General features: G+C 42.1%; 1 protein-coding gene across 1 annotated transcript; it reads right to left on the bottom strand.

Moving 5' to 3' along the window:
- Positions 1–516: 516 nt before the first annotated feature.
- Positions 517–17,956, bottom strand: DYRK4 (dual specificity tyrosine phosphorylation regulated kinase 4). The gene is made up of 14 exons (XM_020584443.2): positions 17,695–17,956; positions 13,976–14,059; positions 12,493–12,642; positions 11,251–11,386; positions 9,926–10,089; positions 9,430–9,566; positions 8,440–8,580; positions 6,678–6,816; positions 4,505–4,586; positions 3,609–3,781; positions 2,970–3,030; positions 2,294–2,423; positions 1,438–1,583; positions 517–999 (listed from the first exon to the last, which is right to left on the bottom strand). Exons 1-14 carry the CDS (start codon positions 17,716–17,718, stop codon positions 773–775), a joined length of 1,794 nt encoding a protein of 597 aa, XP_020440032.1. The 5' UTR covers positions 17,719–17,956; the 3' UTR covers positions 517–772.
- Between the last annotated feature and the right edge of the window lie 4,022 nt (positions 17,957–21,978).

The raw sequence follows: 21,978 nt of genomic DNA, 5'->3' as shown, positions 1-21,978 counted from the left end.
AAGACAGCCTGTTGTTCAAAGAGCGACATATCTAAATTAAACACACTAACCCATAGAAATCCATTTGGTTTTTGTTGCGGTTTTTTCTGAGTATTAAGTTAAATTTCCCATGAAGGACAATTTTCCCAAATCAAACCAGCTTGCTTTAATCTATTCTTCCTGTTGAGCCCCTGCAGAAATGGGCCCAGAATGTCACTCTGCTTTGTTGTTGCTAGAGAGCTAAAGAGCATAATTTACATTTCTAAATCTGCTAGGAAGGTGTGACAATGGTTTCCATCTAGTGGCTTCACTATAAAAAGAGGAAGATGGAGAAGGAGGAAAATGAGGATGCAGGGTTTGATTTTTCTTATTTTTTTTTATACATAAATATATCCAGTAATCTTATCTATTAATTATTCCTGACTTATGCTGCTGTAAGTAAAAGGATTCAGATTCTTCAGTCAACGCATCTGTTCTTTTAGATCCAGGAAAATATAGAATTCAGGAGTCTGTTATAACACCAAGAACAAGCGACTCTCCACCTCTATGGTCTCCATTTTATTGCTGCTGCTTGTGAAGAATCTCTGATCACAAGGATGTAGATGAGGAAAAGGAATGGTTGTCAAATTCTGTTTTGGTTGGCTAGATGATTTCAGGGTAAAAAGAACATTAAATATACTTACAATGTGCACAGCCCATGAACAGACAGATATAGCTTATATTCCTGAGTACAAATAATACCTACAAAATATACTAGGTATGCAACTGAGCCAGTCATAGCTTGTGCTGTGTGTTACTTAATTGGTGGGAAAAAAAGAGAAGTTTTTGGAAGAGCTCTTTCGCCACTGTCTTCCACTTGATTGTATTTAATAGGCTTTTCCATGTGGTTTTCCAAATATTTCTCTGGAATACCATGCTTCCTTGGGTTCTGCACATCATTTTCTGCTGTGCCTGTGAAGGGAGTCAGTCTGTCAGCCAGTTCACTTCTCACTTTGTCAGCTGCATTTTTCCAGAGATTCTCTGCAACAGTAAATCATTAAAATGAGAGGGTAAGACTGCAGACTCTTAACAGCAGGTAAAACACAGGATTGACACAAACTCCCAGCAAATCAGGGGAAACTTTTCTTTGGGATCTTACAACCCCCACTGCTGCATTCTTTGGCTCTGAAAGTGAGATGCGCTGTGGTGTAGTGTCAGGTACTATTTTGCTCTCAGCAGGGAAAAGGGCTTTCCATGTGAATCTTTAGCACTTCCAGCCTTCTTGCTGGCAGCGGAGCTAAAACATAAGGCATGCAGTTCTACACAAGTGAGGAACGGTGCCTTTACCCACCACATTTCAGTGGCCATCCATTTCCTCCACACTTTCACCTCCCCTTACTCCAGGCAGATGACACTAAACACAAAGAAATGCCAAACACTGATATAAATGCACACAGTTGTGAGGTAGAAGATGCTTACGAATTGTCTCTCTTCTGTTTTCCAGTACAGAGAATGAGCCATCACTCATCTTCCTTGGAGCCTGTGTTTTCCGGAAGATTTTTGGCTCCTGGATCCACGCGTGTTTCATCGCTTCATCAGGAGTCATGCGCAGGGAAGGTTCCCACCTTAAATCCACGGGAGACAAATCATTATTCAGCTATTTCTAACTGAAAATTAGTACAAGGCAGAAGATTCAGCCCTGTCTTTTGAAAGTCAGGTCATGAGGACATTTTTTTTGAAACAAAATAATTTTATCTTTTTATCCTAAAATCATGGAAAAATGTTATGTGACCTCCTCCATCCTTCAAAACCTATTTACGTCAGCACTGTGCTGATCAAACCCTCTGCAGCATCAAACCATTTTTAACATGCAGTTCCTGGTGTTATTAGGGTAGGGACCCAAAATTACTTGTTTAAGGTTTGGTTTTTTGCTCCACTGAAATTATTTTCTGAAGGTTCTGATTCAACCAGCAAACCAAAATGGATCAATGATTCACACAGACTTGGCAAACAGAGAGCACTGAAAGCAGCCTTCTTGTGAAACAGAGTGGGATGATTTTTTCTTCCCTCCCAATGTAACCACAAGTTACAAGTTCCTTTAAGATTTCTTTAGGAAAGTGCTACCAAACTGCTAGAAAGACATTTGAAGTCAGTGCTAAAGAAGACACAGTAAAGTGTCAATAGTTACACAAATGATGCCACGTGGAAAACAAAACAAAACAAACCCAAAACACCTCACCAAAAAATAAAAACCCAAACCCAAAAGATAAAAAGATTTTAAAGGCACAAGAGAATGAAAGAAAAAACTAGCTTGTTGCACATGGTATGAACTCACATTAGGCATCCTTTCAAAAAGTCCAAGAAACCAGCATCATGGGTGTTCAGCACTGTGCTTAGGTCCTTGGAGTCTGGGCATCTCTTTTTGCCTTTGCTGTTAGTCACGGATTTAGGAAAACCTTTGGAATCTTAAAAAAAAAGACATGCTCAAAAAAATTACGTTAAAAACCTTCCCTAAATACTTTAAAAAGTTGCATAAACAGTATCTATGTCCATCCCACTAACTCCAGTTTTGCCCTGATGGAGTGATAATCTGCCAGAATTGTGGCAAGCAGGATTGGTTACATCCTAGAGACGACATCCTACACTTCGTTGATTTGTTTGCTTTGAGCAATTTCCAAACCCAAATTATACACAGAGAAATGAGCAATGTAAATTAGTTCCCAGAGCCCACTGCATTCCTTTTAGGAACAATATTTTAAAGGAGTAATTTCCCTATCACTTTGGCAGTTAGAGGCCCATAAGACATGAAGAGCAGAGTTCCAGGTTCGTTTGTAGGCCTCATGTTGTCCTTTTGCCTTTTTTCCATACCTCTTCCTGGAAGTATTTTTATCAGCTAGGAATTAGCTAAAGGTCTCTGACCCTATGCTACCAGTGCTATTAATTAGTAGATTAATTATTAGATTAACTACCAGGAGGGGATCCAGCAAGGACAAATAATCAGAAGAAATTACCAAAGAATGTTCTCTTCCTTGATGCAGCCTGGATAAAATCAGCTGGTGGAAGACCCAATACCTTCATAGAAAATTAATTCATAGAGTTACTCCTTATTTCATAAAGATACACAACAGCCATCAGGTGAGATGTGGCATTTTGCCCTCCATATGAAGTTGAATGTTGCAATTTACTGTGAAATGTCTACAAAATATTTCCTCTTATTGTGGAGGGAATTAAGGGATCCCTTAGTGCTGCCTGTACACATCTTTATATCAAAAATAGTGTGGCAGCAGGACCAGGGCAGTGATTGTCCCTCTGTCCATGGCACTGGTGAGGCCACAGCTCAAATCCTGTGTCCGGTTCTGGGCCTGTCACTGCAAGATGGCCATTGAGGAACTGGAGTGTGTCCAGAGAAGGGAATGGAGCTGGGGTAGGGTCTGGAGCACAAGTCTGATAAGGGGAAGCTGAGGGAGCTCAGCCTGGAGGAAAAGAGGCTCAGGGGGGACCTTCTGGCTCAAAGACCCATTTGGCTGCATTAAACCTCCCTCTGAAAAGCCAGGCCATAGCCAATCATATCTCATTATTGCTTGAGATTTCTCTTTGTTGCTGGTGGTGCAGTTTATCAAATGGGTATGCAAATCAATCTCAAAAGTTACCTCCATGATGCAGGCAAGTTGGTCAGCTTCATTTTCCCCTGGGAACAGCGGGTAGCCTGTGTAAAGCTCTGCTATGATACAGCCTAAGCTCCACATATCAACAGCCATAGCATAAGGATGACCAAGAATCACCTCAGGGGAGCGATAAAAGCGGCTCTGAACATAGGTGTACACTGTGTCAAAAATTAGACAAGAAGCAAAATATCACAGTTGGGACTGAAATGTCAGCTGCAGATTTCACAGAGGAGTGGCATATGTTCAGGCATCATAAATCTGTCTATCCATGAATTGCTCACATAGGCTCCGGAAACTTTTTCTAATCCCATCCTAAAAGTAATGGGTGATACACTTTCCACTGTTCTATTTAGAAATTGTTCTTCAACAAGTTTCACTGAAGGAAATTTTTCTACTAATGCTGAGATTCAGCATATCCATGCTCATTTTCCTATTTGAAGGTGTTCCCTTTGCATCAATCAACAGTTCCTAAATTAAAAGCACAGTTCCCGTTTCTCTCCCTGTAGTATTCATACAAAAAGTACCAATTATAATTTAACCATCTCACTGAGAAAGGTTCTCTGGACCTGACAAACTTCTTGATAAGCGAAATATTTGGATTAGCCTCTTAAGTTTGTTTCAGCTAACCACTCCTGAAAGTGTAATTCTGATTGCAACAGGAGTAGAGGAGCTGATCAGGCTTGGGACAAAGAAAAAGAATGGTAATAACTCACTTGTCTCTACCAGTATTTGCTCCACCACCACTGGCTGAACAGTTCATCAGGTTCTAATTAGGGGCATAGGTCAATATATTAGCCCGATCAAAGAAATTGTTTTTCCACATTATTTAAAATTAAGAAAGCTTATTAAGAAAATTACATCAACTTGACTTTTCTGCAAACCTCTTTGGTCTTCATAGCAGCTTGATCCAAAATCAATAACTTTGACTGAACCTTGGCCATTGTGGTATAATAGTATGTTCTCCTAAAAAGAAAAAAAATTACAGGGAAAAGAGGGGTTTTAATATTAAGTTAGTGAACACTTGGGAAAATCAGAATGCAAATCACATTTACACTTCTCTGCATAGTGAGAGCTTCAAAATTCAACCTCCTTTGGAATGCATTTGCTAACACAAGGAAGCAGCCAATAATGTGCATTTGGGCAAAGCAGAGGGGAGATTTGGAAAGGTACCCAGGCTGCAGGTGAGCCAGACAGGGCACCAGCGAGCTCCCCAAAACCACTCCACAGTTCCTCCCTGCACAGCTTGCTCCAGACTCCGTGTCAGCTCACCTCTCTCCACCTGTGTGCTGCACAGGTCTCAAGGGAGGGATAAGTGGCCAAGGCATGGTCCTATGGATTCTTAGCTGGGTGCAGGAGGGCACAGCACTGGGTGCCTCACAGCAGTTCCAGCTGGAGAAGTGATCCTTAAACAGCCTGCTCAGCGATATGTGCACTGATGAGCAAACACGGCCTTCAGCTCTCTTCTGCAGAGAAGAGTTTTATCCTCATTAAAAGGCTGTCTAAATGAAGGATTTTCTTCTCCACTCCTCAGCAGACAGATGGTTACCTTTACCAACCAGTTTTACAGTGATTATATGTCAGGGCTTTGAAGGAATGAACACTTCCCAGGTGGATGCCAAACAATGATGAAGTGGTTTCTTGGGTAATTAGTTCATAAGGAAATGCTTCATGTGGCAGGAAGGAGAAGCTGCTACTGGTGAAAGTCAAGGCAAGGACTGATTTCCACAATCCCGGTGCTCTTGGCTCTGGTAAGGGAACCAGCATCCCCCCTCTGCAGCTCAATATCCCTTTGTGCTCATGGTAGGACTCTGTCTCTAATACTGAATCCCTCACAATGCAAGGGAGCTGATCAGAGCTGGAAAACCAGGATCAGCTGGAAAACCAGGATCAGCTGGAAAACCAGGCTTTGGAAGCAGTCATTATCTAGCATAAAGGCCAGAGAAGCTCCATATTCTACCGTTTGTTGAGAAATATCATAGGAGGCAGATGGGATAACAGATGTGAGTTTCAGGCAACATAAATTAATGAAGCTGTACAATTGTTGAATGAGAACAAAACTGTCTTCTAGTTAACTCACTACATTTTCACTAATACGTTACTCTATTTAAATACAGACTACACTAATTGATGCTGCCAACGTCATTCCTTGTCAGTGGCTGCCTGGAAACAGATTTCCCATTGGGCTAATTGTTTTTGATTCAGATATTTGGATTATCTTGCAAGCCTCTCTTCTCACTGCAAATTGGTCTGGCAAAGATATTGGCAAGACAGTGGGTACAGATAGTACGTGACTTCTCAGAATTCTAAACCAAGATACATTTAGAAAAGTGAGAACAGAATTTTATCCTTAGCATTTTTACCTGAGAATTTATTTCTTTCTTTACTGGTTCCTTTGCCCTTTTGAAAAGGAAATCAAGAGAAACTTTTGCCTGAGGTGAAAATAGAATAAATACTTCCAGAAATCTCAGAAAATTGCAAAAATTTATATTTGGGGCTTAAGCAGAATGGAAACGTTTCACTTATCATGAATGCTTAGCTGATACAGCAGCAGGAATTGGATGACAGATGTTCCTCCAGAAACAGGTGAACACCCTAAATACTGGTCTATAGAATTCCTTTGCCATTTACTAGGCTACTTAATTTTATAGTTATGCCTAAGAAATTAAATAGACTTAACAGGATAACCTGAAACAGGCTGCCTTGTGAATACTCCTTGCATTACAATGTCCTTCATCTTGAAATACTTAATTTTACAAGTACTTTTCTTTTTCTCTAAGTAAAAAGTCATTGCCTGAATTTGATTCATATTTGTACACATTTTGGAAACCAAATAATCTCATTTAAAGCTTTGGTGAATGAACTGAATCAATGGTAATTTGACTGTAATAATCATTTGACTGTAGCATGAATATAATCTGAAATAAACTACAGCTTCTGTACAAACATCTTACTGGGTTTTAGGGTTTCTCCCGACAGTTCCTCTCAATCAGTATAGAATAGGATAAGCTCATTTATTCTGTACAGAATAGCAGGTGATGAAATGATTGCACTTACAGGCTTCAGATCACAGTGAATGATTCTTTCCTGGTAGAGCACTTGTAAACACCTCAGCACACATCGAGTGAAGTGGCGAATCAAAGACAGGCTGAAGCCTTGGAAATTGTTCTTTTTGATCAGCTCATACAAATTTATTCTGTGGGGGAGGAAGAAGCACCAGATAGGGAGCAGATAAGAGATTGGGGAATTTATTTTTAAAGGCATGATTAGTTTCCAGTGCATTAAGAGCTTGTCTTCCCACATGAGGGAGGACCCATGCAGAGGAAAATGACAGCTATTTTCCTCCCTGAGAATGCTGCTCTGCATGTGATATGCACAAACACCTCCCAGATCTAAAGCAGATGTAAAATCAGTGAACTTCCTTGCTAAACTCTCTGCTGTTAAGCAGCTGTGCTGATTCTCACCAAGAACAATAATCATTCAGGAACTGAAATAAATTTTCTTCTGTCTCCTTTTGCTGTCATTTCTCTTTGCTTTGGCATCTTGAGTAAATAATTTCTGTCTAAAGGTTTTTAACCAGCAGTAAATATTTCTAGATAACCCCCCCATCAATTCAGGTCTCATTAGGTTTTTATATCCCTGCTGTGACCATCACATCTTAGCTCCTTCCAGTAGCCCTGCCCACTAGCCTGGAGAAGGGAAGGTTCTGGAAGAACTCATTACAGCTTTCCAGTGCTTTAAGGGGCTTATAAAAAGGAGGGAGAGAGATTTTTATAGTGATAGCAAAAGGACAAGGGGCAATGATTTTAAACTGAAAGAGGAGCAGGTTTCAATGGGATATTAGGAACAAGTTCTTCCCTGTGAGAGGTGTCCTCAGCACTAGCACACATCTGCAAGGACATGACCAACTGGAGCTTTCTGCCTTCCCCACTTGAGTGTCCACTGGTAGCAGGCACGGCCCATTCCTTTGGAATTAAAGGTGCCAAGTCTTAATGGAAAAGATCACAAATCAAAGGCTTTTCACTGTATTTTAAAGGCAATAAAAATTTTACCAGACAAACATTTTTCTATGACAACCAGTCTTCAACTCCTCTGTAAAGAGCTAAAGATAGTGGCTATCCCATTTCCCTGTGTGTTTCCATAGCAGCTTTCAGAAAAGACTGGTCTGTGTCTTCCCTGGAGAGGAGTCACCTCTTACCCTGTGTGCCTGTAAGTGACAGGCTCACAGGCAGCAACACAAGGGATTTAGGTTTCTTTGGGATCAAGCTGTCCATATGATGCTGAATCTTCAGCAGGGGCTGTAACACATGCAGCAATGGGGGTTTTACTCTGAGGGCTGGGTAACTGTGGGTAGCCTCCATAATTCCAGTTTGAGTCCCTGATTACAAGAAGGCTGGTGAATAAAATGATCTGACTTCTCCAAAATGCCTCCAGAATTCCTCCTAAGATGGCCTGCAGCAAAGATTCATAAAAAGCAAGAAGCAGTTTTATTTTAAATTATTTTATATTATTCATGTTTATATACCCTGAAGTTTACCAGTCCTGAATTTACTCTTTTCCTCACAGGTGTTTCGGGGAAGAAGACTTCAATACCCAGCACAGAAAATAAGGGATGGATCATGTCATTGCCCGTGTGAAGTCTGAACGTGGCCTTTTTCAGTTCACCTTGGGTGATCAAAGGCTCAGTTATGCAGTCTGTATTTAGACAGTGTTCCTTTCTAGCTGCCAATTCTTCTGAAGAAGACATAAAAATTAAATCTTGTAAGGCACAAGATCTACAATTCTCCTCAAAGTGTGTGTAAAGGAAAATATACTTTACCCCAGCAGTTCAAAGGCGATACAGAAGTGATTGCGAAAGTAGAAGTATTCCTTCATGTGGATGATATTGTGAGTATCATCTTTGTCTTTCTTCAGCAGAGCATCAAGGATCTTCACTTCTACCATAGCCTGGCTGTGAAACCTGAAATATCACATGACACAGAACGGTGACATCAACTCGGTAGCATTTGTACTTCTGCAAATGCTACAAACACCACGAGCTTACTGTAAGCTCAGCAGGTGGGACAATTATTAAAATGTTTCATTCACCTCTGTTAACCACAGTAATTTTGATTTCTTATGGTTGATTCCTAGTCTAAATACACTGGCCTTACATAACACTTCAGGGTACCTAATTTGACTTGTCTGAAAAAACCTTTAAATGAAAAGGTTTCCAATGAGCATCCAGACTAAAATCCTGGTGCTCTCAAGTCTATAGGAATGCTTCAGTTTCCTTGAACAGGGTCATGATTCACACCTACCACACTCAGACAGCGGGTTTTGAAAAGCGTCTTTACACTTAGTGTTCACTGAGGGGTAAAATTGAACAGCTGAACATCTGTTTCATTGACTCTGCTTCAAGCGCACAAATTTGTAACCAGCCACTTAACAAGAAGAGGTTGCTTAGAATCACAGTGTAAAATTTTTCATGCTCAAGCAAGTGATGGGAGCCTTCCAGCATATTCCTGTGGTTTTGGAGCCTTGTGGGGATGCTCCCAGCTCTCAGTCCTGCTGGGCTGCTTACCTGGGTTGTGTATTCACTGTGCAACAGATAGAGAGACCTCCTTGTGAGCCTGGAGAAACTGTACTTGCTTTCCTAGCCTGTGTCTCCTCTTGGTCCAGTCCAATTCCTGGCATCCTCTTTCCTCATTCTGCCCTCACTGTGTTTAATGAATGTACAGGAGGTTTGATTTTGTTCACACTGTCAGTTTGCCTCAGCTTCTATATAACAGGGGTGATTGTACCGGTTTAAAGTAAGCAGGTATCTCACCTTTTCTTATTCCTTATTATTTTCAATGCCACCAACTCATTGGTTTTGTGATCCAGGCATTTGGCCACCTGCCCAAACGACCCTTTCCCAATGACCTCCAAGACTTCGTAGCGGTAGGCAATGTGGTCATGTAAAACCTTCAAAAGAACACAAAGAGTTCAGATTCAAAGAGTGCAACAAAGATCAGGTTTCCAGTAGCTCGGGTGTGTTTGAGTCTGCTGTCCTTGACGATGGTGGGTTAGCTGCAGGTGAAGTCTACATTAAATAAGGGTGACAAGGAAAATCCCAAGTGATGCTTCAATAGCCCACCTACCTTGCATCAACCCTGCTTGACATGCAAAGTGGATTCTCCCCTGAGCTTTAAAGGCATGTTTTCACTATGCGAATTTTTATCTTCTAGAAACAACATTTATCTCACAGACAACATTCAAGAGCTGGCATAATATCACTACAAACTTATTGAGCTCAAAATGAATACCATAATTTTTCCACTTACCTTTAAGTAGGAACCATGCTCATCATCATAACAATTATTATTCTGGGTTTCAGGCAAACCTTCAATCTTTTTAGCTTCCAGGCCAAGAAACCAGAGCTCTGTATAATTGAAAATTTCTTTTTGCTCATAGACTGTTAACTGGTTTCTAAAATTTTTCAAGGCTTCTAAATCAGAAAACAAGAACGTAAAACCAAAAATCAATAAAATGTCAGAAACCTGAGGGCAAAGTGCTTTTACAATGGAACATTTCACAGAAGAGCACACCACTTTGAGCAGGATGCTGAGAAAAGCTGTTAGAGGTCCCTTCCAACTAAGATTTCTCTGCTTCTACATTTTTGTATAAGTTTCTGGGGGTTTTTTTTCTGGCTTGCAGTATTAAGTTCAATAAAACATTCAACATCTGTCAGCAAGATTTTAAGAGAGCTTAGATTAAAATTATTTAATTGTGAGGGCAGTTATGTATCTAGATGTTTTTGAAAATCCCATCTGTTGTCTATCTGTTCTCTCAGGCTCCATAACTTACATAAAAACTTACACTTTTATTGGTTTGATTACCATATTTATAAAATGGCAGTAATCTCTAGTTAACCAAAGCTTTAAAGTACTTGCTTTTCTGATAAAAATCATCAAACTCAGATGCCTGACGTTAGGGATTAAATGGAGCCCGTATCTGCTTTTCTCCCAGTTCTGATTCTTCCTGCATAGAATTTCAGCTGCCCTAACACCTCCACTCCCATCATTTAAATGTGGATATATATTCAGACAGGAGCATTATAAATCAATGTGTTGCATGCATGTGTGGGTGTTTTGTTAAACAGCAGCAGATCTTCATCCAGCAATGCAAGGATGCTAAATCATTTCAAAGCAAGAGGCCACTGCTTTTTTTTTTCCCTAGACTCCTTCTAGAAATAGATTAACTCTGTCAGAAACTTTCTAGATCTGACAACTCCCAAAATGTGATTTAGCCCACATCAATAAAATGGGACACAGCCACAAGCAAGTGGGAAAGGGTTTTATCCCTGTAATAGAATATTGCTGTCATCTACCCTACCTAAGTCTTAGACAAATATGCATTCTTTTTTATACTGCACGTTTCTCTCCTGTATTTGTGTTAGTCAAATCATTCTCCTATTGAGCACCTCCCCAAGCTGGATAGTTAGAAATCACTGAGTCCCATCCATATTATTGTGGTCTAAATTGTTAAATATTTCAGCAGCCATTTAGCATGGCACTTCTGATCCCTGAGTATCCTGACTGTACACACTCCTCATCTGTGCAGGCAGCCTGTCACTCCAGTCCTGGTAGTTTATCCAGGGATATTCTACCTGAAGCTGTCATAGGCAGTTTGACCCCAATGCTGGTGTTCTCCAGTTCAGATGGTTTTGTCTGGACTCTGGTATCACTCTCAGGAAGACTGTCTGGAAGGTCAAATTGGGGAAAATTGCCTTGAGTTCCATTTTCCTGCCAAGCAGAAAGAAAAAAAAAATTAAAACCTGCTATATTCACAGAGACAAAGCTGCAATATATTTTGGATTACTTGAGTAATATCTATGTCAATTTTGTGCTGAGACAGAACAAGCGAGCTTGGGCACTAGAACACCCTGCTTATTCAGACAGCAAATTCTGCCAAAAGCACTGAAGGCTCTTGGACCTCTATGAAAGATAAATCTCTATATGAGAGAAGGAAGTTCATCTTCCAGATTCATTCAGTATATGGACTCTCTATAAATGTTACCCATACCAATGCTGGTCAGCCTTGGAGGGCTGTGGAACAATTCCTCTTGGAAACCATCCCAAACCAAGTGAAAGACAGGAAGTTGATTTGGAATAACCAGTATGGATATGCCAACAAATGGTGTCTGAACAACTTGGTTGTCTTCTCTGATGACGTGATTTGCTTGGCCAGTGAGAAAAAAGCAGTGGGCATTGTAGACTTTGCCTTGAGCAGGGCCTGTGACACTGTCTCCCACTGTATAGCTGGAGCGCAAAGAGTGGGAGATGAACTGGATAAATGGATCATAATGTGAGCAGCCTGCTCCAAGTTTGCTCTGCTTGTAGTGAGAGGCTGGGCCAGATGTCCGTCAGAGGTCCCTTCCAACCTAAATGATTCCTTAATTTATTTACTATTTCTCATCCTTTGAGAAAGTCCTCACAAAAGTGGGGCAGGATGGAGACAAAAATACCTCAGTGTCTCTCAGTGTCAGAAGGGTACCAAAGCCATATTCAAAAACCAGCACATGATTACCAAGACAAGGAGAACCCAGGTGATGGGATATGGACTATCCAGAGGACAAGCTTGGTCCACCACATCCTTGCAAGAAGTCCTGACTGGTACCACTTCAATATAAGCATCTTGGTGCTTGTGGGTTTGAGTTAAGGATGTGCGCAAGTAAAAATGGGTTCTTTTCAAAATGAAGCATCTTCCCATACTTGTCTCTAATTCTGACACTTTTTCTCTCTTTCCCCACACTTACACTTGTGACACTTTGGCACTGACACTCTCAGTGGTACTAAGAGAGAGGCTGGTTCACCAGGCAAACAAGATGTCCAGGAGCTTTATAACTCACCTGAAGAGAGGGGAGGACACTCTGCAAGCTCTTATTTGCTATTTGAGGCAGGCTGCTCTCAAAGGGGGGAGGGTTTGCAGCGTCCGCAGCCAGGCCATGCTTCACTTGACCTTCCAGATGTGGGAGGGAAAGGACACCACGACTGACTCTCTAAATAGAAAGCACAAGGAAATGTCACATAACGACCTAGCAAGTAGTTCTGTGCCACACCAGTGAACACCAGAGGGATTCAAATCCTTGGAAAATGTGTGTGGTTCGCTTCTGACACCTAAAGGCAAAGGGGAAATGCTAAGGCAGCTCCAGCTGTAATAACGGGCAGCAGGAGATTGTCCGGGCAATCCAGCACATTTTAGGGAATGAGATTCCTCACAAGAACACTTCCATCCAGCATCAGAGCAGCAACTGCTTCAGCTGCAAAGGGTGGTTGGGTTTGGAAGCCCAGCAGCCATTCCTGGCAGCAGGACTCCTGCGAGTGAGGAAAATAAAGCCCACGTAGGGTAATAAGTAGGCATGAAGTGTCAATGGCAGAAAATATCATTAACTATTCCCAGTGGCAAAAGAGAAACTGGGACTGGACTGCTGCCAAACACCAGGGGTGGACACACTGCGAAGTCTTTCCTTCACTGGTTTCTCCATATTTCCTTCCCCCTCATTTCCTGTGGAGCTCAATTCAACGGGGCCCCTTTGTTGCACTCCTTATTAGTGAGGAAAAGGCAAGCTCTTGGCAAACTTTCCTTAAAAATAAATGCTTATGGTCATTTAAATTATCCAGGATTACTAGTCCGTCCTAACTTCTCCCATTTATTATTTGCAAAACATTTCTATACCATTTGTTAATTACAGTCAGTCATTTAAGGGTGCAGTTCTATGAATGTCTTGTATGTCTTTTATCAATGCCTTGAATACCTCTAGTCAGAGAAGTCACACTCTTAGCAGCAAGAAAAATCTTTCGGGTAGACTATTTCTTTGGTAAATAATAAAAAAATTACTTGAAATAGATCTGAAATAGATCAACTATACACTGTGAAATGCAGAATAAGGTCCAGAGAGCTAAAGCTACAACCCTGATAAACCTGTGAAATTTTTATCCTCAGGGAAGCATAGAAACGTATTTGTCAAGCTTTTGGCAACACAGGTGAGGTTTGATATTTTCTCAAAAAGCAAAGGAACGATGCTCTCAAGCCAACCAACTTCAATAAGTACGTTTTGTATTCCAATACTGTGGAAAAGCCTTTAAAACCTTAGATGTGGGATTCCAGTGGACTTTTCCCAAAAGCTTCAAGAAACGAAAGTGATTTGGCAGAAGAAATGCCTCAAATGCTACTGAACACCTGCAAGCATTTGGGACAGTCATCCAGCCACACAGGAAATGGAAGAGGACAGGGAATAGAGGACTTGCCTCTGCCCATGTTCATTTATTATAAGAGATCACTTTATAAAAAAGCATTCAGGTATTTTTGAAGTCAGCTGAAGAGTCACATACCTGATGGAAGACTCTGTTAGAGCCCAGATGATCCCTCTCTTGAACAGCCAGCTGAGATTGAGAAAAAGCATCCACATGGGAAGACTGCAAACATGAAGCGATGCTTTAATAAAAATTTTTCTGGAGGAAAAAAATTTGGAATATCTGCATGGTTTCTGTGTTTCCCTCCTTTGTGGCAATGCCTGTGCCAACACAGGGTGTGAGAGAGGGCCACAAAAGCTGCTGAAAACATGTTACACTCTGTCAGTGCCTCTCTCAGTTGAGCAGCTGTTTTGTGGGCTGGGGCAGAGACAGTTTATTTTGTTATTATGCCTCTCAGATGCTTGGTGTGCCCCTGTGCTCAGCCAAGGGGAAGGGGGCCCTCTGCCATCCCTAAATATATACTTGGAAGCAGGTAGTGAGTCTGCTTGAAAGGACAACTTTAAACTGCCTCACAAGGTAGATCGTGAGCCCATCCATTCCAAAAAGCTGCATTAAACTGATTCAGCTTGTGGTACAGATTTTATAAAAACAAAATCAGGGTTTAAGTTTACTGAGATATAGAAAAAACCCCATTGGCTCCAATGGGCAGATAGTATTAGCAATAAATACAAAAAACCCATGGGGGAAAGTGCTAAGCAGCTCACCATTTTAAGGAGTTTGCTGGTGCTTTCAGCAGTTTTTTAACAAACATGGTAAGTAGCATTGTACATTTCCACCCAATAGTAAACTGCAATGAAATGAAGAAATCTTTAGGATAATTTCGACCTTGAAAACTCCATGGCTAAAGCAGATTGCAGCTCTGCTCTATAGGCTGGAGTGAACCCCACTGGGTTTGGTCAAAAGAGCTCCTGAAAGAGTCTGTCAGAGCCTGGAAGAAGCAGGGACAACTCAGATTAGATGCTGCACCTGTGCCAATACACTGCAGATATCCATATACAGATATAGATAAATATATATATGAGCTGTAGTGGGTGAGGAATGCTTGCGTGCAAACTGATCCACACGCACACTGTGACCTTGATATATCCAGGGCACATTAGCATTGCTACAAACAGGGAGATCAAACTGAACCTACGTCGACAATGGCTCTGGCACAGAGCCCTGAACAGAATCGCAGACTGGTTTGGGTTGCAAGGGACCTTAAATCCATCCAGTTCCAACCCCTGCCATGGACAGGGACACCTTCCACCAGACCAGGTTGCTCAGAGCCCCAGGCTCCAGGCATCCACAGCTTCTCTGGGCAACCTGTGCCAGGGCCTCACCACCCTCACAGGGAACCATTTCTTCCTCATATCCAATCTAAACCTGCTCTGTCAGTGTGAAGCCATTCCCCCTTGTCCTGTCACTCCAGGCCCTTGTCAAGAGCCTCTCTCCATCTTTCCTGTGGGCTCCCTTCAGGCACTGCAAGGCCACAGTGAGGTCACCCCAAAGCCTTCCCTTCTCCAGGCTGAACAATCCCAGTTCCCTCAGCCTTTCCTCCCAGCAGAGCTGCTCCATCCCTCTGCTCCCCTTGGTGTCCCTGCTCTGGACTGGCTCCAGAGGCTGTGGCATATCCATACTTGCATATGTACTTAGATTAGAGACTCTGAAAGACTTTTCCAAACTAAATATGGAGATAAAACTCTGTGTACAGATCTACCTGACCCCATGAAGGAAATTCTGCCCTTTGACAGGCTCAGCTGTCTCAGCATCAGCCATGAAGACACCACTCAAGCTGGGCAGACCAGCTGGAAACTGCCCTTGAGATAACTGGGCTCTGGGTGTGCTCTTTCTGTTCATCTGAGTACAAATGAATAAACCCTTATGCAAGGGCAAACTTCAGATTCAGAACAAACTGAGAACAACAACTCTGGCTTGAGAGAAATGGCCATGGGTGTCTGTGAAGCACAGGAGAATGGCAGGAAAGGGATAAGTACTAAAACCTCTCTTTGCTGGACACAGAAATTCCCCTATTTGGAACTGGAGACCACCCAGCCAGGGATAAGGGATGATATGCTGTAAATCCAAAATATTACCAGTGCCAACACAGCAAATGCCACAGAAGAGGGCCACTGGACTACTGCATCCCAAACATGAGCATCCTAGAGCATGACATAGCTTGCCCAGAACACCAAATATCCTTGTGTGAATTCCTTTAGATGATGATTGCACGGAAAACTCCGTGCCAGAGTATTTTTACAGACAAACACTTCTCATGCAATCTATGTATCTTGCCTTTCAAGGGGGAATTACATTTGTTATGAAGGTGAATCTGGGATACACAGTTAAAACTCTACTAATTATATCAGCCCAGCTCTTAGTAAGACTATTAATTTTAGTGCGTGTTATACTTTTTCCTCATACTTCATCCATACTTCTTTCCCAGCTAGCTATAATTTTCAGTTACTGGAGCTGATGAAAATATTACATTTCATTTAAAGGTAGCTCCTTAACTGCTTCATGCTTTTCTAGCTACAAGTCAATACAAGCCAGGATTTCATAGAGAAAAAGCTATCACTGAAAACCAAGGAAACAATGACTTCACATACCTGTGCAGACTGCAGAATCTTCTCTCTGAAATGGCATTTTATTTCTTAGCAATACTTTTAAAAAGCTGGGCAGTTATGTCTATATTACGAACATTTTTTTGAAGTAGATTTACTAATAAAGCATGAAAAATTCCCCAAATGTCTTTAAAAATGAGCAAGAGCTAAGGAAGCAGGTGAGTGGGTTCCAAGATGTGCTGCCAGAATTTGTAATCCATTTAATTTCCATTCAGTGGGGAAAGATTAACAAGATTTTGAGGTGGACATTTCTCCTTTTACAGTGAAAAAGCAAAACTAGTCCATGCCTTTTTTAAACAATGGAAATCTGTGTCCTCTTTGTCCCCCTTTCTCAAAACCTACTTACTAAGGATTTATTGCTCTTTAGGCAATTTATTAAATAAAATCAGTAAGTGACCAACCTTCATAAAATTCCCCCAAATGGGTAAATAACAAACTTTTATCCGTAGAAAAACTGATGTGCTCCTACACCAGTCCTGCTGAATGGGGAGCAGGTGGATTTATTGGACAGTCCACACAGTGGCTTTATTTGATGGTCTTGATCCAGGTGACCCAGCAGAGCTGCTCTAGAAAAACCCTGGACTTGCCCTACGGACTCTGTAGCTGAGCTGTTGTGGCTGGGTTCATTCTGGCAGATGCACTCCAAAGAAAAACTCCAGCAACTGTTGCTATTCCACTCCATTTCATTCCTGGTTTCCCTGCTCCTGTGGCACTCAGCCTTGTCCTACAGCTCCAGTGTTGCAAGCCCAGACTACCATCTCCTGCTATTCCAGCCCTTCAAATCCTGGATCACCTTGCTCATTCCAGTTACCACCAAAAAAACAGAACAAGGTCCTCATCCATCACCTAGCCCACAAAGCTCTAAGTTTATAGCATTCTGTGAAATCAGACATTGTGACACACTTCCATAGTTCTCAAAATATTAGAGCATTTTTTTCAGTACCACGTTAACCATAGAAATCAGAAATGCATTAAAATTTTGGACATTTTTAAATACACAACTACATAAAATAAAGACCCCACTGTCTCCTCATTCGAACAGGCATTGTCTTCCCCCTGTTCCCCAAACTGAATGAAGCCTGTAGAATACATGGAGAGAATACAACACAGGTGCTAAATCATGCAATGCATTAAAAACCCGTAGCAAATACACACTCACTCAAAATACAGTAGGAACACAAACATTTTCCCCACCTTGTCAACTATTTCTGTCAGCATTACTGCTGGAGCTGTTAAGTGCAGGATAGGAGCTGTTTATTCCATTCGGCGAAGGCATTTCAGGAAGACCACCTTCATCTAGTCAGAGCATAGCAGGAGCAGTTCCATGCACAGTGCCCTGAGCAGAAAAAAATGGATAATGCTTCTGCTTGGCTTCGGATTTAAATTTTTCTCCCGGAAATATGCCAGTGACTATTAGCTGCTCTAGTATTCTTTTGGTGGCCATCTGTTCTCTTTCTCAGCCTCCTTCTAGCCAAATATAATTTTCCATATTTATCATGGCAAGTCAGTAATAAGAAAGACAAATATAACAGGATTGGCTGTTCTCCTTGTCATCTCAGTCTGTTCTTTCTCACTGAGCTCATGTGCTTGCGAAACCAAAAAACACTTCAACTTGGATTTTGTCAGAATTTGTCACAGCGACCTTGCTATACAGTGAGCAAAATCTCTTCACCAAGACTGACAGACTGGAAAATGAAAATAAATTAATTCCTCAAGGGTTGGTTTCTCGTTGGGTATTATATGTCAATTAATGAGGACCAAACTGTGGCACCTTGGTCTATGGTACTTGAGGGCATCGGTGCAGAGCTGCTCTGCCCTGTGGGATAATGGGGCTCTCATTTTGGTGTGGATAATGAGACAGAGCTTAGCTGCCCTCCTGTCTTTCCTCTTCCTCCTTTGGATGCTGTACATGTGTGATGGGGCACTGATGGAGGTGTCCCTATTCCCCAGCTGTCTTAGGGGAATATCTAAAGCAAAAATACAGTGTGGTCTCCTTCATACGGCCGAAGAATGGCATGTTCCCTGCTGGTCTGAAATCTGTCAACAACCCAGAATAGTTCTGCTTTCACTCAGAAACCAGGGTTTTCAAGGAGGAAATACATGCTCACTCACTGAAGGCTGCTGCTTTTACAGGTGCTGCTGAAACAGTCAAAGGCACGAACAGTTATTCCTTTGCACCCATGGTGGTCCCTGCAAAGCCTTTCCTGATGTAGCTGTTGGGCTGCACCATCCTAAAAGGCATATTGCTCCCACTTTCATCACTCCCACTTTTCCATTCATCCAAGCTTGGCAACCATCTAGGCAACAAATCCTCTCCAGCATTATAAAACTTACGTGCAAGAGAAACTTCTCATTTTTTCAAATAACCACTCAGGCTGTCATGCCAGCATGGGAGACATGCAGATCATGGAGGTCTAGAATGGTTTGGGTTGGAAGGGACATGAAAAATCATCTCATTCCATCCCCCTGCCGTGGGCAGGGGCACCTTCCATTATCCCAGGTTGCTCCAAGCCTCGTCCAACCTGGCCTTGGACATTGCCAGGGATGGGGCAGCCACAGCTTCTCTGGGCAACCTGTGCCAGGGCCTCCCCACCCTCCCAGGGAACCATTTCTGCCTCATATCCAATCTAAACCTGCTCTCTATCAGTGTGAAGCCATTCTCCCCTGTCCTGTCACTCCAGGCCCTTGTCAATAGTCTCTCTCCACAAGCATTCCCAGGACAGCCTCCAAAGAAAGGAGTGAAATACAGATCTGCCTATGTTTCAGCCATCTCCCATTTAGAAGAACATAATCTACTTTATTTTCTTTATTTCCCTTCTTTGCAATGTTTTCTCTCCTCCTCATTTTATTGCATTATTGTAAACATATTCAAATTTGCTGTGATAACTCACGCAGGAATAAAAACAACCTTCAGGATCATTCTTTTGTCATATCTGAAGAGGACCAACTAATTTTTGACGACACAAGAAATTGAATAAAGTTTTCTCCTTCCATTTCTCAACAATACTCTCAAAGCAAGAGAAACCTGCCAGGATTCTTACTAAGTTTCAGTCATGCTACACTGAAGTAAAAAGCAGTACATAAAATGTTCCAGCTATAAATTTCAAGCAGTTTTTTTAAGTTTGAAGGAAAGATTTATGATCTTTGTAGCTTTTTTTTTTTTAAATTACCCACTTCTGAAAGATATTTAATTAAAGAAGATAAGTGCAATAGTATATAAATTCCTTATGGATGTGATCACTGCCTGTGATCATCACACAGACAACATCTTTAACAAATTCTGTAAGTTTGGCAACATCTCTGCGAAGTAGAATAGTATTAGTGGTAAAGGAAATTAAAACAGCAAAGAAAACCCCCTGCATCCTGGAGTGGGAAGAGGATTAATTCCATCTTAGCTAAACATTCAAGGTAAACAAATTTCCCTGTGGAAGTGCCCGTCTTTTTCTTGGTTTGTCTTCAGAAGGAGCCTGTTCCAATAACGTAGACTAGATATCCCAGACTTTTACATCCCTAGAATTAGATTAGATTAATTCTACTCTTTATAGCATTTACCCTGCTACTCCTGCACTTCAGTCTTCCTGATCTGAGCAAGGGCAAAAGACACAAAGGAACAATGAACTGAGCCCTGTCTCAGTGCTGTGCTGTGGCATCCATCCAGGCTCGAGCAGTGCCACAGGGAATGTCCAAAGGTGCCACTGCAGGCTGAACCAGGGAAGATAAATACCAGATTCCCTGAAGCAATGTGAGTGGTGTTGACAACCACTCCTGCTCTATGTGCTCTAATAAAGCATAGGAACTAGGTTTTTTGCCTTTTGCAAACTGAGTGCAAAGGGAATGGTTGATCTAAGGTTTTGCACACATTTACTTAGGCAAAGAACCCACCCAATGAACCAATCAGTCCAAGGCTGATAGAAATAGAAAAGCCAGTCATGGATTCTGGCTCCCTTAGAATGTTTCTTCCACAGAAGAGTGCAAAAGCTTGGGATAGGGTAAAGTCAAGATTCTAACATTTAAATTAGTTGCCAGTAAATTGGCTCTTTAAAGTTTATTAACAATTCCTATCACAGTTAAGATCTGTTCTTTCTCCTAGCAAACAAGAAAAAAAAATACAACACTGTTTGTTCTAAATGTGCTCAAAATCTGGGTAAGAATCATGAATGCAATTTTACTTAGGAGGGAATTAAGGCACTTTGTTGCTAAGGATGTAATTGCCAGAATCTTTTGGGGTAGTTCCTAACATCTGAATAAGTGTCCTTGACTGAATTCAAATAGAATTTGGGTACATGGGGATTTTCCAAACAGCTCTCTGACTGTATAAAGCCAAAAGGACCTCAGCGACACCATCATTTCTAGAAAACAGACTGGGCAAAGAAGTGACAGCCCAGTAATCAGTCCTCCAACTGGTTCTTCTAATGCATCAATCTGTTCTCAGGACTATTCCAAGAACAGGAAATGTGGTTATTCCTGGATTCACAAACTGGAGAGGAATCACATGAAAAGCAGGAATTGGGCATGAACCAGATAAGCTGATTTAAATCGAGTGGGGTGCACAGATGAAAAGTCATAGGCAAAAAAAACCCCCAAAATTTGATAGGCAAATATATCATAGAATCATCGAATATCCTGAGCTTTAAGGGACCCACAAGGATCATCCACTCCAACTCCTGGCCCTGCACAGACACCCTAACAATCCCACTCTGTGCATTCCTGAGAGCCATGTCCAAACACTCCTGGAGCTCTGGCAGCCTTGGGGCTGTGACCATTCCCTGGGGAGCCTGTTCAGTGCCCCACCACCCTCTGGGGGAAGAACCTTTTCCTGATATCCAACCTAACCCTCCCCTGACACAGCTCCAGCCGTTCCCTCAGGTCCTGTCCCTGGTCACACAGAGCAGAGATCAGGGCCTGCCCCTCCTCTTCCCCAGGTGAGGAAGCTGCAGAACTGCTGTGAGCTCTGACCTCAGCCTCCTCCTCTCCAGCTGAACAGACCCAGTGCCCTCAGCTGCTCCTCGTGTGGCTTCCCCTCCAGGCCCTTCACCATCTCTAAAACCCTACTTTGGACACTCTCTAACAGCTTTAGGTCTTTCTTATATTGCAGCACCCAAAACCACACACAATATTCAAAGTGAGACCAACTCAGCCCAGAGCAGAGTGGGACAATGCCCTCCCTGGCCCCGCTGGCAATGCTGGGCCTGGTAAGATCATTATCATGATGGAAAAGGATTTTTGGCTTGCTTGTCAAGCCCTGAAAGCTTTGCAAGAACTTTCATTCAAGAAAGAGCTCCATCTGTTTCTACCCATTTGCAAGTGAAACTCGGGGAGCACCTGGTTATCCCTGTGCTGCCTGGGAGTGGAAGCTGGAGAGGCCAATCCAGCAGAACCAAGGCCTCTCAGTCCTTCTGGAGTTCATAATTACAGTTACTAAATACCTCCCCAAATCCTACTGACATCACACATTCACCTGTGCATTCAGATATGCGT

Source organism: Corvus cornix, chromosome 1A, assembly GCF_000738735.6.
Source record: "Corvus cornix cornix isolate S_Up_H32 chromosome 1A, ASM73873v5, whole genome shotgun sequence".
Classification (NCBI taxonomy): Eukaryota; Metazoa; Chordata; class Aves; order Passeriformes; family Corvidae; genus Corvus; species Corvus cornix.
Note: the sequence above shows the minus strand (reverse complement) of the source record. Positions and strands in the feature narration are given on the sequence as shown.

Bases quoted from the DNA above. Each gene is read 5' to 3' on its own strand.
- DYRK4 (XM_020584443.2), bottom strand. From the start codon at position 17,718: ATGCTGACAGAAATAGTTGACAAG. The intron at 2,424-2,969 runs GTAATTTCTTCT...TTTTTTTTTAAG, and splicing joins AAGGAAGAGAACATTCTTTG to ATTCCAAAGGTTTTCCTAAA. The intron at 1,584-2,293 runs GTGAGTTCATAC...CGTGGATTTAAG, and splicing joins TTTTTGAAAGGATGCCTAAT to GTGGGAACCTTCCCTGCGCA.